Consider the following 16,858-nt stretch of genomic DNA (forward strand, 5'->3'; position numbering starts at 1 on the left):
ACGCCAAACCAGAGAAATGAAGCAAACCACATCGTCCGTCAAACACAGTGGAGGCTGTGCTATGGCACGGGCATGTGTGGGTCACAACTGTTTATTGATGGTGTGACTGCTGATAGAGGTAACAGGATGCACTGTGAAGTGTACAAGGCTATACCCTCTGCTAAATGGTGCTAAACTGATCAGAAAGGATTTCACAGTGCACACCAATAATAAGAAGCATACTGCACATAGCAAGGCAAACATGGCCGACTCAGTCACCGGCTTTCAACCAACAGATCGTGCTCTTTAGTTACTGAAGAGAAAACTGGATACAGAGAGATCCCAAAAAGTAACAACAGTAGGAGGCTGAAGGCCTGGCAGATCATCTCAAGGGCGGAAACACAGCATTTGGTGATGTCCATGAACAGTTGTCGAGGTACAGGCCGTCAAAATCTGCAAATTGTGTCTGACGGTCTAATTATTTTTAAGCCTATAAAAATGGGGGACTAAGTATAAAGATGTCTATAATTCCTAAACAGTTTCGTATTTTTGTTAAACGCCTTGAAGTCAAGTCTGCACTTTGATCACACCTTAATTGTTCGATTAAAATCCACTATGTACGGAGGCAAACAATGCAACACTGTGTGAGTATTTATGGGCCTAACTTTATATGCAGTGAACGTCAGTGTCCTGAACCAGGGTTTACGTCATTTGCAGTGGGACTGAAATAATTTGGTTTGTGCGAGATTAGGATGGTTTTAAGGAAGCTGGCACATCAACTGTAGCAAATCTGGCTAAAAAATTATCTTGTTGAAAGCTAAATCTCGTTTTGGCCTCCCCTTTAGTCTTTCAACTAATCCAAGTCGTTCATCCAACACTGTTCTGTTCTTCTTCCCTTTTCAATTATGAAGTGCCAGCACAATGGCAAGCGTCCACGTGATATAACCGGTGATATAACTTCAGCAATTACTACAAACATACTTTCCGTCTCTGGAACAACCACCCATGCCGTTTTGCCTAAGTGCAAAGCTAATTCAAATCATCAGCTGTGGGTAGCATGCAAACACGACTCTCTGCAGCAGAGACGGAGCAGGAGAAGTGTTGCTCGTTCGCTCTGGCCCAGAAATCATTAGCCTTGGCCTGATGTTCCTCTGCTTTGGCCTGTCCCAATTAATGCTTGTCAAATCTAGATTTCTCTTTGAAGTGAACACCTTACTTGATTTCTCTTCTCCCGTGAACGAATCGTGTCTCCATCCAGGTGTTTGGAGCTCCACCCAAACAACCTTATAGCCCTCTTGGCTCTGGCAGTGAGCCTGACCAACACTGGTATGCGCCATGATGCCTGTGAGGCCCTCCTCCGCTGGCTGAGACACAATCCCAAGTACAAGCATCTTGTCAAAGGCAAGACTCATCTAACGGGATCTCCAAACTCCCAGCGCAGGATGTCTCATGCTCCCAACCTGGGCAGACATGAAAGGTAGAGTATTTAAACTCTTTAGACCTAATTAAAAGGATCACTACAGCATAAGAAAACCTGCAGTCTCTTGTTTGCCACTTTATTAAAGATGGACGGATGTCTCGTATGTTGGCTTTGTACACATATCAGAGGCTGCAGCAAGTCAAAGGTGTTGTTGATGAAGTGGAAAGCAACATGTAGCTGTGCAGGTTTCTTAAACTTGTAGCTGTTAACAATTACTAAACCAAGTTTAAGACATTTCACTTTAAAATCTGGTCCTGGGTGTTTGTTTTGTACACTAATACACTGATTATTTAACAATAATTGGCTATTATTTTGCTATCTGTCTGTTTTCTTCCACCTCTCTAATTCAGAGTCACAAGGAGAAGGGTTATCTCAACTATTATAAGCTACAACCCGGACAGGTTGGTGTGTGTTTAAAGGGCTAACAGAGAGAGACAGACAAGCATTCACACCTGCAATGCTAACCACAACACATACCTTCAGGACAGGCATGTGGACGTTAACCTGCAAGGAAAGGAGGGTGTTGGTACTAGCAGTTAACATTAGCCACACATCAGTTTTTCCTTCTATTTATAACATTATAACATACTGAATTTGTGTGTTTTTTTAATTCAACAATAAATATCACGTGCTGGGAATATTTTTAATTCTAGCAAATATGAATGACAAAATCCTTCTTCCACAGATTCCTGGTTCCTTCTTTCCTAATAGCAATTGTTGCCACAGCTGACGATGCTGTGGCAGACGGGCAGTTTGACGTGTGCTTACACTCCGTTGCAACATTATAGCAGACGGCTTCATTCATTTGGCTGGCTTATCTTTATTATTGGGATTGTTCGTGTCTCTAATATAAAATATATGCACAGCCAAAAAAATAAAAGGAAGACACTGAAACTGTCAATAGGAAACAAACAATCATGCTAGATATCTATACTGACATGGACTGGGTAATGAAAGGATGCTGAGATGGTGCTCAGAGTGGGCCCCAAGAGTAGCTGACAACAAAGGGGCGTGCTCCTGATGAGGTAACTGATGGCGTCCTGGAGGAGCTCCTCCCAGATCTGGACCAGACTATCGCTGAGCTCCTGGACAGTTGGAGTTGCAGCCTGGCGGCTTCGGATAGACAGAAACAGAAAGTTTCAGATGTGTTTTATTGGATTTGACTTCTGTTGTTAAAACTGGTAAAATTACGATTCCAGGATTTGTTAATACTCTCGTATATGTACTTGTGAAATGTAGTACTGGTGACACTGGTAGTGGCAGTAATACTGGTGAGATGGTAGACGGAGGGTTACAGTACATGTGTGGACCTTGTTAAATTACTTTGTTAAGTGCGTGCTGTCTGCAATATTTTAAGTCGTATAATTGAGGTTGTTTGGTATATCTGATCTGAAAGACCTAATTCCACTCCCGAGGTAAAGTAGCGCTTTATCAAATCATTAATCGTCTAGTCAGTGTGAAGAGACACAGTTACAGCCCAATTACTGCGGTCTCCCCTCTAGTCCACGGAATAACATCCCTTTAAATTTTTGCTGCTCACCTCATCCCTCATTTTCTATCCCTTCCTTTTATCGCTCTGCTAAGGCTCGCGTCACAGTTTTCAGATACATGCACTGCTAAATATTAGACCACAGCTTCACTCATGTTTACAAACATCAGTGAACATGTTTACAAACTGTTTACAAACAGAAATTCATTCTTTCCATACGACCGGCCTGGTTTCCAGTTTTCCTCTCTGTACCGCCCCCATCATTCCCCCGGCTGCCTCTCATCATGTTACGCTGTGAATAAAAGTCCAGTGCACATCATGGCCCTGCAGTCTTATGCGTGCTTACTCAGCAGCCTTAAGTCACACTAATCCTTATCTCAATTTTGTGTGTGTGTGTCCACAGCTCCCTGCTACCAGAGGTCAAGGAGCTCTACCTGGAAGCAGTTCAGCAGAACTCTGACAGCATCGACCCAGATTTGCAGACGGGCCTCGGGGTGCTTTACAACCTCAGCGGAGAGTTTAACAAAGCCGTGGAGGCCTTCAACACGGCTTTGTCAGTGCGGCCCGAGGTAGACACACAGCCCTACGCACTACACACAGGGGCACGGTTTAATATGCATGGTTCTCCAAAAAGATGACTTTAGGCTGACACTTTACCATATACCAGTCAACAACTTAGCAGCTTTGTTAGTTAGGCTCTACTTATCAAGTATAGTTTTTAAAAGAGAGAAGGGAAATAAGTGATAATCCAAACACGGCTCATAACACATGAACAGCTGGCACTGCATTAATGCACCAATGTCAACGGCTTTCATACAACAGTGGATCGGTTGCTCACATATTACATCCATGTTACAGCACAACAGTGGGTTTTCTGTTGTCGTGGTGTTACGGCCCTAGCAGGGCCTCCTCCTGAAGATGCCTGTGTGGGCGTGTCCCACCACCTCTTCTGCCTGAGGTGCCACCTTTCCCTTTTACACAGCTGACTCGCGTCAGTAATCAAGGAGATTTAAGCCCAGGGAAAGGTGAGCTCTGGGCCAGAGTGCCAGTAGTGTGGTTACAGCTTGTGAGCTGAGTGCTTGTTGTGTTTGCAGCTAGTGAGCTGCTCTTTCTTTTTGGCTTACGTTTTACTTTATTGATAAGGTATGTAATTTAGACTTAGACTTTAGACTTAGTGGTCTTAGTGTTTCAGAAACTGCTGATCTGCTTTCACACACAATCATCATCTCTCAGGTTTAGAAAGAATGATTCAAAAAAAGAGAAACTTGGTGAAAATCCTTCCTTGGTGTCAGCGGTCAGTCAAAAATAGCTTCCAGCTGATAGGAAGCCAACAGTAACTCAAATATGGCACCAGTTACCACAGTGGGTGAGCAGGCGATCGTATGGCCCTTTCATGCATGTCTTCCCTGTCTTTCTCTGCTTTCCTGTCTAGTTCCATTATTGTAATCAAATAAAGGCAAATGCCAAAAAAATAACCAGTTATTACAGGCAGTATATAAAAAGAGCATCTCTGAGTGCACAGTGCAGCAGCAGAAGACCACACTGTCTGCCCCGCCTGCTTAAAACAGGAAACTGAGGCTACAGTTTACATGGATAATACAAGACTGGAAAAATGTTGCTTGATTCAATGAGTCTCATATTCTGCAGCAACAATCGCTTCATCCGGCTTCGCATCAATAGTTCAGGCTGTTGGTGTTAGAGTGGTGCTGGGTACAGTATCTGGAGAAGCGGCCCCTTTTGTGCGCCACGGACCAGTTTAATGTCGGACCATATTTTCACGGGCCGGCCTTTAAGGTGTGGCGGATAAATACAACAAAATAAAATGATACAACCGAGACAAAAACTGTGGCGCTTTGTAAATATAATAATAAAAGCGAATTCACTGTGTAATTGTGTAACTTTATTAGCAGCGTCCCCCTGAACAACAGCGAGAGTAACATCCCCCTCTCTGTTACTATGGTAACGTGTAAACGTTTCTTTCAAAATAAGACGCACAACTTCAACACGGGAAAGACCCAGGGAACTGAAAACTGAAACCTCAAGCCTCGCAGCCCGGTATCAAACGAGCGGTCCGTGGCCCGGGGGTTGGGGACCGCTGATCTAGCGCACTTTGGGCCTCTTAGTACCGACCGGTCAGTATTTAAACACCACAGCCGACCTGAGTATTGTTGCTGAACGTGTCCATCCCTCTGCTGACAGCAGAATAGCACACTACGTCCCATGGATCAGATCAAACTGGTTTCTTGAACATGACACTGAAGTCTCTGTACGGCCACCACAGTCACCAGATCCCAGTCCAGCAGAGCATCTCTGGGATGTGGTGGAACGCAGATAAATCTGCAGCAGCTGTGTGTGTTGGTTGTGTGTGTGTGTTATTATCGTGCTGATGTGAACCCTTCAGGAATGTTTCCTGTGAGCGTGTGCTGTGCTTTCTAATACTGTACATACTGTAAGAGCCAGACTTCCAAACACACGCAGCAGACACGAAGCCCCAAAGCATAGCGAGGATGAGCCACGATATCAAGGGAGAGCTTGTGCAAACAGATGCAGTGAGGCACAGCAAACTGTCACAGCAATATGCGAACTGTCGCGCTGCCAAATCTGGCCTGGTGAACTCCTGACTGGCACACATATGCTCTCGCTTGTGATCCAGCACAACGGTTGAGCAAGACGCAATCCGCACACACATACACAAAAACACACATAATTACGCAGAGAGCTAAAAATAATCTCAGATGCATGCATATTCACTCCACTAGAACACACAGGCATGCGACAGATAAAATGGACACGCACGCAAATACAACCAAGAACTTTTCTACCATTTCTCTGTATGCAAATGAGCTCCATCCTCCCAGCACTGTCCCAGGCCGGCATGAATATTACTCACTGTTAAATCCAGCCTCCCGCATTTGACTTGGTAATATCAGGTCCCCTGCTGGAAAAATAGCTCTGAACACAAAGGGAGATAATTATACCCCAGTGCTGGGCTTAGCCAGAGATGAAGGATCCCTGTAACAGACCATGACCTCTGTATGTGCCTGTCTACCTGCAGGTGGGAAACAACAGCAAGGACATCCTTTGTGATATAACTCAGCTATCCTTAAATTACCCTTCTTGAGTTACTTTTAACCAGGGGAGATGTTACAATGCTCCAAAACAGCCCCTTGTTATTTAGGTCTCTAAAGAAATACTGCTTTGTCACGCTGTCACTGCAGATGGAAGGCCATGTGATGCGCAGCAGCCCAGATTATCCAAGTCCTAATTAGTCCATCTATTGTATTAAAGACACTGCAAGCTGATTTTTAGGTCCTTCAAAGGTGGACAGCGTTTAAGCCTTGAATAATTAAATAATAATTGAAGCGATGTCGCTGATGAGTTTTAAATTGCACTAAATGACTGAATGCAAGTCTTGAGTATGTTGGTTATTTAGGCTGGCAGCATCTGACACCACACTGAGCTGTACCAAACCTTCACTACCTGACATTTCCTATTCCTCAATCAACCGATGACTCGCACTCTTGTGCAGGACTACTTGTTGTGGAACCGCCTCGGGGCCACGCTGGCGAATGGAGATCGAAGCGAGGAGGCGGTGGAGGCTTACACAAGAGCCCTGGAGCTGCAGCCGGGGTTTATCCGGTCCCGCTACAACCTGGGCATCAGCTGTATTAACCTGGGGGCACACAGGTGAGTGATCTGTGAGTGGGATAGCATTTCTATTCTTTTTGCGTAATGCAGTGGAGTAGAATTAATAAGCATAACAGCCAAAGTGTAGGTCAGAAAGGGCAGCAGTTGAAGTAAGACAATGCACAGAGTTAATATGTGAGTTTTCATAAATGCCAAATAAAAGCATGACATCTTCACACTGAGAAGGCTGCAGACGATATTGGCTCAAAAATCAAAATGTGGCTGATTAATTTCCTGTTGATAGATTTATTATTGCAGCTCGAATCTAAATTGCAAAATGTGTGACTTGGTGCACAAGATCTCTTCTTATGAATCATTTATCTCGTGTGGTGAGTGGAATACTGTCTGCACATATCAATTCTGCTCATGATACCAATCATATGCATTCATATGAGTTTTAATATGTACCTGCCAGACAACACCCAAAAGGCAAATGCTTATCCACAAACAGAAAATATTCAGATTGAAGCTACTATCAGCGTAGAAATACAAGCAGCAGCACACAACCAGAAATCTGACATGAGCAGACATCAAGACATATCCAAACTCAGCCAGTTACACTCAGAGATGGGCAGTAACGCGTTACATGATGAGTAAGTAAGGGATTACTATTGCAAATTACTATTACTATTACTATTGCAAAAACGGTAATTAGATTACAGTTACTTTCCCGTATGAAACGCTGCGTTACTGCGTTACTGAAACCCTGATTTTTTTGCGAGAATGTCTCATGACAGCGACGTTCGTGACAACAGCTGTGTGCAGATCAACAATGGATCATATATCGAGTGCAGAGAGAGTATGAGCGTGCAGCGTTTAAAGCGTGGAAGTACTGACCTTACTTTGAGTTTGATTCCATAAAAAGTGACAAAAACATTAGTGTCCGCTGTGCGTGGGAAGAAAACTTCTTTTTACAGTGAAAAAACCCCTAAACTTCCAAACAAGCACCGAGTAGCTATGACGTAATGGGAAACTCACAGAGAAACTCGCGGATTCTTCCACTGACCGCGGCACACCTGCACCAGGGTAACCCTCCGCCTGCCCCACTCCTGCTTTACAGGTGAAAATAGAGCAACAGGACCGCTGAGTCTTTGACTTTATTTATGTTCTGCTGTGTTTTACTTTGAAAGACTGAGTGTAAACACAAAAAATACTTTATTTTGTGTGGAATGTGCAGAAAATAGGTTTAAATGTTAAACTAATTTCTTCCAGTCAGAGAATGTTGCAGATAATTAAATTTTTGCTTGATGCAAAAAGTTAAAAGATTAAAACTAATAAAACAAGTTTTAAAAAGAGACTTTTCCATTTGATTACATTTTGTATGATGGATTATGCAGAAAAAGTAGAATTGGGCTGAGAGATCTATCACTTTATCACCTCTTCAGGTTGTAAATCGTGTTTTTAAAACGTAACTAAGTAACTGGGTAATTAGTTACTTTTGAAAATAAGTAATCAGTAAAGTAATGTGATTACTTTTGGGGGAAAGTAATCAGTAATTAGTTACTGATTACTTTTTTCAAGTAACTTGACCAACACTAGACAGCTGTCAGTGGCCGAAGTAAATAAATAGCATAGACACTAACAAAATAAAAGCATAGAAATAGTCATAGAAACAACAGGACTTCATGTAAATTTACTCTAGTTCAAATGAGTAAGTTTTCTAAACCTTACCACTAAAACGCAAGAAATGCCTTGACGTTGAGGTAGCTTTAAATGTCTGCACAGTTGCCTTAATGCAACCACACAGGTCCTGTTAGTTTGGCAGGTGAGACATCTGCTTGAGACGTCTCGCAGAGTGATCAAGTGCAGTAAGGTTTGTTATGTTTTGGCCTTTTTGTTTATATTCTTGTTGTGCAAAATAAGTTGGTCTCGTCTTCCTCCCCTCACCCCAACCGACTGGGCGGGCCTCTCCCTGAGCCTGGATTTGTCCAAGGTTTCTTCCTGTTTGATGGCAGCAACATTTCTCAGGGTCATCTTTACCACTGTGTAGTATCGCCTCTTCTTTTAACAACAGTCTGTACGTGTCTCAGAACTGAGGAGACCAGCTGATGGAATTTTGTGATGCAATGACTTGCTTTTATTCCTTCTTCCCCAGAGAGGCGGCCAGCAACTTCCTGACTGCCTTAAGCCTTCAGAGGAAAAGCCGGAGTCGCCAGCAGTCCCACCAGGTGATGTCTGGAAACATCTGGGCGGCTTTGAGGATAGCTTTATCCATGATGGACCAGCCTGAACTCTTCCAGGCTGCAAATATCGGCGACTTGGATCATCTCATGCGGGCCTTCAACTTAGACATTTGACGACCAGGAGGCAGTAATGCTAACATCTGCCCCCTCTTCACTTACTATCTGATTTCTACCCAACAGCCAAAAGTCCAAAGTGCACAGTCAGAATGGACTGATGGACGTCAGAGACAACAGTGTATTTTTATGCACGTCCAAATTAACTACAGTCGTCAAAGCTATTATATTTTTCACCCAAGTACCTCGGAGCAGTTCTGGGGACAGGTTCTTCCAAGGGTTTGAAGGGACTGCTCTGTGTTGGATTTGCACTGTAATTTGTGATTTCCCTGAAGAGCACAAGGACGGGCAAAGATTGTACGAGCAATGCCTTAGAGGACACATCAATTAAAAACTGACTCATCCAGCGGAACAGAGCCGGCAGAGACGGACGGTTGTACGAGCCTGATAGAGCAGACCTCACAGGCCGTTTTCAAAGAAAAGAGAGGAAAAAACATTTGACTCCTGAAGGATGGATTTAGTGAGCAAATGACAAAGACTGCAGCGTATAACCTGGAACTCCAAGCTCTGTTCCTGGCTTATTTTCATCCTTTCAATGGGAAAATAATGATACTGCATGAATAAGCATTTTCATAACTGGATTCTTGTTTCAAATTAACATACTTTTAGAGGTTTTCCCTTTGCACATCAGATAAACAGATATAACTTCCTCAGTCCGAGTGGAATGTGCAAGCCTTACTCAAAAGCATGCGACCAACAATATTTATTTATACTATTTTTATGAAAACAGAAAAAACCCACACTAAGCCATTTTCAGACTAGTTTCATTTTCTTAAATAACTGCTGTCTTTTGAACTTGAAAGCTTTCTGAGCCACTAATTTTTGTTTCGCTCGGTTTTTCTCTCCTTTCTTTTGGCTCCTAGCTCCTCTTTGTTCCCTTTAAGCTGACTGCAGAAACACAGAAAAGCTGGGCAACAGCAATCTATAAAACCTTCATTAGTCTTTTCAAACTTTAGCATATGAAAACGTTATTCTTAACAAGTCTAAAAATATCTCTTTTTATCTTCTTCTGCTAGTTCTGGGATGGCTTCAGAGTTACTAATGACTACTGTACACATTATTCAGTCCTTTTTTATTTTTGCTGACCTGACTCAGTTTGTTTTCTGTTGTCAGTATCTGCTGACGCCGTCACTGGTGTCTTTGCTGCTCCTCCAAAGACAGCAAGGCTCATGCATTTAATAGTCATAATGCATGATTTGAATATTTACGTAAGCTTGGGCAGAATGCTGCACATGTATGATGAACGCTGTTCGTTTCACCACACACTTCAAATCACATCAGGTTGATGTTCAAACTCGAGATGGTTATGCATCTGCAGAAAACATGATTGTGTAAATACAGTGACTCTCCTGCTGCAGGACGAAAGCTTTTCCTTAGACATACTTTTTAGCTGACAGCTTCACTTGCATCACTGCTGCTAGTTTGAAAGTCACTCTCTGAAGTGAATACCCTGTACCTCGCTGTGCAACAGAGTAAATGATAGATAATCTTCTGTACTGCATAGCTCAGCACATTCGGGTGTTTATCAGGCGTGTCCACGGTCTGAGGGTTTTTATTGTAGCTCCTATGCAAAAGGTCATGTTTTATGTTGCCATTCTGAATTGTTGCGGGTCCCCGTCTGCCTCGGCAGACTGAAAGGAAGCGTCATTTCGGTGTTTGGAAAGAAGACTATCAGGCAGAACCAGAGACCAGTGTGAGAGCCATTCATCTTCCAAACTGTACAGCCGGGGTGTCACGGTCTGTACAAGAAGAAGTGTTTCATCAGGAAGTTGCCAGAATGAAAACAAGTGTTCTCCCAGGGAGAAAGTGGTCAGAAGCTCTGACTAAAAGAAAGACTGATCGACACAAAGAGTGCAGCCTTCTGCTTTTAGAACCAGGTTGCACGGACATGGCGTCTTTGACCTTAGTTGCATCCATCAAATTCACCGCCACTGATGAAAAAAGATCAGCTGCTCTACTTGCCAGATACTTAAAAAAATATTGGCACAGACTCTATTTATCACACAACCAGGATAAATAGATCAAACACTAGACGAGAAGTCAGAGATACACAGCACATATGTGCATGCCTCTAACAGTCGGCCTCAGAGGGGAGCTAACAGCGACTTTGGCAACGAGGCCAAAGCAGGGGTGCATGCACAAATGTTTTCACGGTGGGAGACTGGACGATGATAAAAGGTATCCTTCGCTGGAACAAATCAGGTTTACATCCAGGAGTTCATGTTTGATTTCTGTTTGATTAGCATTAAATTACTGTGGAAGTCAAATTTAAGCATGCTTGTAGCTCCATACATGCCAGCGAGGGTCTGTCTGCCAGTTTGGCCCAGACTGAAAGGGGTGGCGTGAAATTTGCTTCCAGCACGTCTCCCAAAAACAAAAGTGTCACTCGGCCGGCAGAATGGGTTTAGCCCAAATAACTGCAAAGTTTGCGACGGCGCCATGAACCTGCATCGAGCTACCTTTAGAGCCATTTGGCTGTCAGCGTTTTAATATAATAAAGCTTGTGGTTAAATTCGATATGGAAGCTCTGCAATCCCTCACCTGCCTGCTTTCTTGTTCAGCCGCTGTTCTGTTCTTTAGATCATTGCCACACTTTCACACCCAGTCATAATACTCTCGTTCAATCACCTTCTTGCCTGCCTTCTTTGAGCCAATTAGCTTCCACTCTGGTTTAAATCTGTGCTCTTCATTGCTCTCCCTTTCAGACTGTCATTTGCACAACCCACCTCGTCCCCATCTCTATTTTCATGTTCACCACCACCAGCGTCTAGACTCCAGGGGGTCCTGTCCTAAATCCTATTCCTGCTGGGACAGGTAAGATGGGTCACCAGAGTCTGATCGCCAAATACATTCATTTCTTTGTCTCAACAAATCATGTTCAGTTCTTGATCTCTCCTTATTGAACACAGGAGATATTATCAGTATGTTAGCATTGTCAGAGTGAGTGCTGCATTTCGCTCAAAGCTCCACTTTTAGGCTCACAGAGCAGCTAGCGTGGTAGTCCAGTGCACGACGATCCCCCTCCAGTTTTCTTTGCTAAAGCGTTAACTCAACCCTGTAGGAGGTCCCTATCAGCGAGAGGTTCTGCAGGCCAGGAGCTGTTCCACATTTTTACCTGGCATGCCTGTCCTCCCAGGTGCTCCCAGGTGTTTTACAAAATCAACTCTAGTTGTCTTATGAGGTCGCAGGCCCTCGCTCTTTTCCATTTCGTTACAGGTTACCACAGGTTCATGTTTTTTAAAGAAATCTTACATTGCTGGGCCACAACCTTCTTCTGCCGTCCACATCATTCCATAGTGCATTGAGATAGGATGCAGTTTTCTTTATTTTGCTGAACCTACTACTGTACCTTCTCAGGTGAACTGACCTAGCCTAACGCATGCACCTGTGCAACAAACTGAGGCTGTTTGCATGTTAGATCCTTTACATTTCTACTTTTTTAATGACGTTTTCATTCGTATGCATGACATACATGGAAGTGCTTTCTCTTCCGACCCCAAGAAAAGTAAATATATCATGAGGTTTCCTTGCAATATCGCTATAATGCACTTTTAAGTTCGCAAACTTTGACAAAACATGATGTATATAAACAGTATGTATTCTACACAAGATGCTTTTTCTTGCATGGAAGTGTGAGAGGCTCAAAATAACGAGTCTAAGGCACAGCACACTGCAAACACACTTCAGCTTGAATACTGGCTAATGAACTGGATAATCATAGTTATGCACAAATGTTATATTTATTACTTCTACAAATTACAAACATGTTTGTAACCACTGCAATGACCCCAACCTATAAAGCTGTCTAGCTGTTATTGCACAACTCTTTAGTGCTGAAAAGTTTTTATGTAGACTTTCACAACCTGCTGTGACCCTTTAACAGCTGTTTTTATAAGGTTTTAATGTTTGCAAGAATCACTTCATTAGTTCTGTTTACACTTAAGAAAGAGGGAGAGTAAAAGTGGACAGTCATACAACAGTTCAAATTCACAGCTTTTACACAGACTTGCTCACCGTGTCTTCTATTGTGGAGACCTAAAGTGTTCAAAGGTGAGAGTTACGCAGTTTTATGGAGTGAAAACAGACCAAATACAATCGCTCACTGACTGCTGTGTTAGGTACACCTGTTCAGCTGCATAGATGCAGATCGTGTGGCAGTCACACAGTGCAGATGTGATTCTGAATGTGGTTGTTGGTACCAGGACTAGCGTGACTACTTCAGAGACTGTTGACTTCTGGATCTCTATAGTTTACACAGAGTAGTCTGAAACCAGGAGCAACAGATGTAGAAGAGCATCTGTGAACATGTAACCACTGCTGTCAGCTAAGAACAGGAAACGGACCATCAAAACTGAAGATTCGAAACACGTCTGGTCTGATGCTCCTTGGCTTCTCCTGACATTCGGATGGCTCGGTCAGAATTTGGCATAAGCATGAAAACATGGCTGCCTGTGTCAGTGGGTCATTTTGGTCCCCTTGGTATGAAAATGAGCATCATTTAAACACAGCAGCCTACCTGATAATGACCACGCTGATAAATGTTTCCATTCAGCTTCTTGGATAAAATAAGATTTAATTACATATTGAATTTATTAAAAATGTGTGCAGGGGTACTAGCAAGGTGTACCTAATGAACTGTCCAGTTAACGATCCTAATGAGGCAATCACATCTTTGGCTCCGGCATGTTTCTATTAACTGAAAAAACGAATAAATACCCAGACACACAAATAATTCTTCGTTCTAATGAAACAATGATACTGAAAAAAAAAAAGGTCAAAACAGAATAAAAAGACTCCAAAGGAGGGGCATTATTCTTCATTTCACTGGAATAACTTTGTTTTTGTGTATCAATAAGACACTTTTTATTTGGCTTTGTCCACTTTTATTATCTCTAAAAGATTTGTGCTTTTAAAATGTGGGAATTGGTGCTTAGGGTACAGAAAATCCATAAAGCATTCGTGATGGCTTCACTGGTTGGGCTCATTGAGGTTGCTGTTGCATATGTACTTCCTCCACTGCTCCGGTTCAGAACGTGCACCTTGTTATCATTTATTTGCGTCACACGTATATGAATAATATATTTTGAGGGATGAAATTAGAAATAATGTAATTTGTATACAGCCACTCGTTTATTGAAACACCTACTATAATGCATATTACTCTCCCTGTATAATCACGAGGTCAGCATTAGCACCTTTGGAACGTACAACATGAAAGTAATCTTTTAAAATAAAGTGTTGTTATATATTCGACACTCCCGTGTCTTTATTGTGCCGACTCCTGCCCGACACGATGAAGCCAGGTCTCAACAAACATGTCGTTTATTAAATGATCCAAACATCGTAAGTAAACAGTGCCACTGGTACACTGGACTGCCATGACTCTGTTCACATACACCTAAGCCATATTTGGATACATTACAAAAGTCAGCTTAAAATAATCAGTTCAAGGAGAGCTCTGAAATGAAAATTACAGAACTGACAAAAAAGGCAGAAAGATTAGAAACAGGTCAAGAAGCTTTTTGACATTTAGTTAAATGGAGAGAAAAAGAGAATGAAGCTCACAAGAGTACAACGGTACAACCCAGACGACTAAATGTCCATCTCTAGTTAACATGCTGACAGTGGAAAAAACCTTTTTTATATGACAAAATGAACCATTACGTTTTAAACAAGGTAGAGAAGAATGGAAGCGACGGAGCTGGAGAGAAAGCTGAAAGACGAGGACAGAAAGACGGCAATGAGCCGGGACCACGAGAGGAGCAGAGACAGCTACCCATCATTAGGCAAAAGCTTGTCACTCACTCAGCGACGACGAGAGGCACAAACACAAGACTTGCATAGAGATGTTTAGTATTCCCCAATGCATAGACAAACAGTTTCTCTGGTAAGAGGCTAAGATTTGCTCAGGGAAATCGAGGCACAGTGTTGTTAAAGGGGAGTCATATGGATTTGTTATATAAATTACATTAGTGTTTTTTGTCTGTGTCAATGAAAAACGCCCGTAGAAACCATCGTGGTGCTGTTCTGCTTTTCTTTTCTACTCTCTTTGTCAACAGCACGTCTTCCCTTTGAGTACGAGAGCCTAAAATAATTAACTGTAATTCAACGTTTGATAAATTACGATTAATTTGAGCAGAACTCCACCTTCAAATATGCTACCGGAAGCAGACTGCGCTCTCCGAGATGAATAAAACGTGAATAAAAATAAAGATATGAAGCCAAGTATGGAGATACTGACAGTCAAGAGCACAGTGTTTAATCCATCCTGCACATTATGAATATTACTGAGCAGATAAAGCAGAGAGCTGGAGGCTAGACCAGCTCCAGGCCCTAAAGAGTGGCCCGCTGTAGCATCACAGTCATGTCTGAGTGTTTTGTTTGCAGCGAGCACCACGAGTGTATACATTCAGAGGAGGTACGGTCACTGTACAGCTGTTCTCGTACAGCTGTTCAACAGCAGATTTGGTTATTAGTGCATATTGCTCTAGACAAAAACATTCAAACTTACATGGCCTGAAACAATCGTTTTAGCTTCTGGGCTACAGTCCGAATCTGTCAGAGTGATAAAAGAACCAGCGGGAGCCAGGTGCAGCCCAGTAACAGTTATGTCGAGTTTGCAGATATTTTGCACTTTGAGCAAAAATTATGTACACAAAAGGTTCACCTACGTTACTATGCAACCTCCCTGAACAGGGACGACTGGACAGCCAGGCTGGCCTTAATTAGATCGAATCAAATGAATATAATCTCCTTGGCAGTGCCGCACTTCAGACATGAGTCCTGGTAGTTTGTGACTGGCAAGTACAGTGCAGGTACAGGAAAAAGTCCAAAAAGTGCAACAGGGACAGAAATGACACTAACATCCTGACAGCCGGCGCATCAGGGCGTTGAAGGTTTTTCATTAAATGTGACAAACGTACACGTCGGCCTCGAGCATAACCGGGACGAATCGAGTTAATGCCCATTTATCACTCTGAAACTCACGTGGTGACTTCCATGTGTGGAAAACCAAAACCTTTTCATTCTTAGTGAATTTTGCTCCGCTTCATATTTGTAATGTTTTACATGAAGCACTTGGGATTGCACTGTGGAAGGAGCATCGCGCTCCTCTTCTCTTTCCAGTTTCTCAAAACATTCAATGCAAAGCCCCCTGCAGCACAGGAGCTTCTTGTTTGTTGTTGCAGTTTCAGAGCAGGGCTGGCAGTGAAGCACTGCACTTAAGTACACATTTATAAAATGCACCACTTTGGGAAAAAAGAAAAAACGGCACAGTGACTGAAGGCAGAGAAGAGGAGAAAGACTGAGAGTTGATATGTGGCGTTGTTTCGTGTAAAGAGCACAATCGTAGAAATTGCACAGATCCCTCTGTACCAACACTGTAAAGACATGTTCTTTCTTTGAACACAAACACTGATATTTAAAGCATAACACTAATACACAAAAAGCACATCGCTTTCCCTTCTGACCAGAGTTCCTGGTTGCTCCAGAATGACATCACAATAAGGCAAGCAGCTGGTCGGAGAGGTTATCCCATCGTTCCCACTGAGACGTCACAGTTGTCTGCCAGTCTTCTGGGTCTGTGGTTATTTAAAGGACACGGCGCAGCGAGCAGCGGTCTAACTGCTCGACAGTCGATGGTAAAAGTAGACGTAGCCCAAGTCCTTTGGAGGTCTTTCTGACAAACACACTTTGTGGTCGTTGTAGATCACCCACCTGCAGGCGGGAGAAGTGCACATTAAATTCACACAAATGCTTTTAAAGTGTCATTTTTCTCAAATTTGAATGAAAAGATTTAATGGGTTCATTATTCTTTTTCTACTCAGTGTAAAGAGGAAACAGGCTCAGTTATGATCCAGCAGCACGCAGCCAGACTGGTGAACTATCGTAGAACTAAAAACAATAATAAATCTGTACACAGTTAAT

At 42.8% G+C, this 16,858-nt stretch overlaps 2 protein-coding genes across 7 annotated transcripts in view; one reads left to right on the plus strand and one right to left on the minus strand.

Annotated features, from left to right (window-relative positions):
• Positions 1 to 13,903, plus strand: part of pex5la (peroxisomal biogenesis factor 5-like a) — a 116,111-nt gene extending 102,208 nt beyond the window's left edge. For all 4 annotated transcript variants that reach the window (XM_080879072.1, XM_080879074.1, XM_080879075.1 and 1 more), the window contains 4 exons: positions 1,238 to 1,456; positions 3,352 to 3,517; positions 6,478 to 6,635; positions 8,731 to 13,903. In XM_080879072.1, the coding sequence (XP_080735198.1) occupies positions 1,238 to 1,456; positions 3,352 to 3,517; positions 6,478 to 6,635; positions 8,731 to 8,932 (745 nt within the window). In that variant the 3' untranslated portion in view covers positions 8,933 to 13,903. The remainder of the gene's footprint in view (positions 1 to 1,237; positions 1,457 to 3,351; positions 3,518 to 6,477; positions 6,636 to 8,730) is intronic.
• Positions 13,904 to 14,883: 980 nt separating this feature from the next.
• The window catches only part of usp13 (ubiquitin specific peptidase 13), a 34,881-nt gene continuing 32,906 nt past the window's right edge, over positions 14,884 to 16,858 (minus strand). For all 3 annotated transcript variants that reach the window (XM_080879071.1, XM_080879070.1, XM_080879069.1), the window contains one exon: positions 14,884 to 16,648. In XM_080879071.1, the coding sequence (XP_080735197.1) occupies positions 16,552 to 16,648 (97 nt within the window). In that variant the 3' untranslated portion in view covers positions 14,884 to 16,551. The remainder of the gene's footprint in view (positions 16,649 to 16,858) is intronic.

Source organism: Rhamphochromis sp. 'chilingali', assembly GCF_963969265.1.
Source record: "Rhamphochromis sp. 'chilingali' genome assembly, chromosome: 3".
NCBI classification, from domain to species: domain Eukaryota; kingdom Metazoa; phylum Chordata; class Actinopteri; order Cichliformes; family Cichlidae; genus Rhamphochromis; species Rhamphochromis sp. 'chilingali'.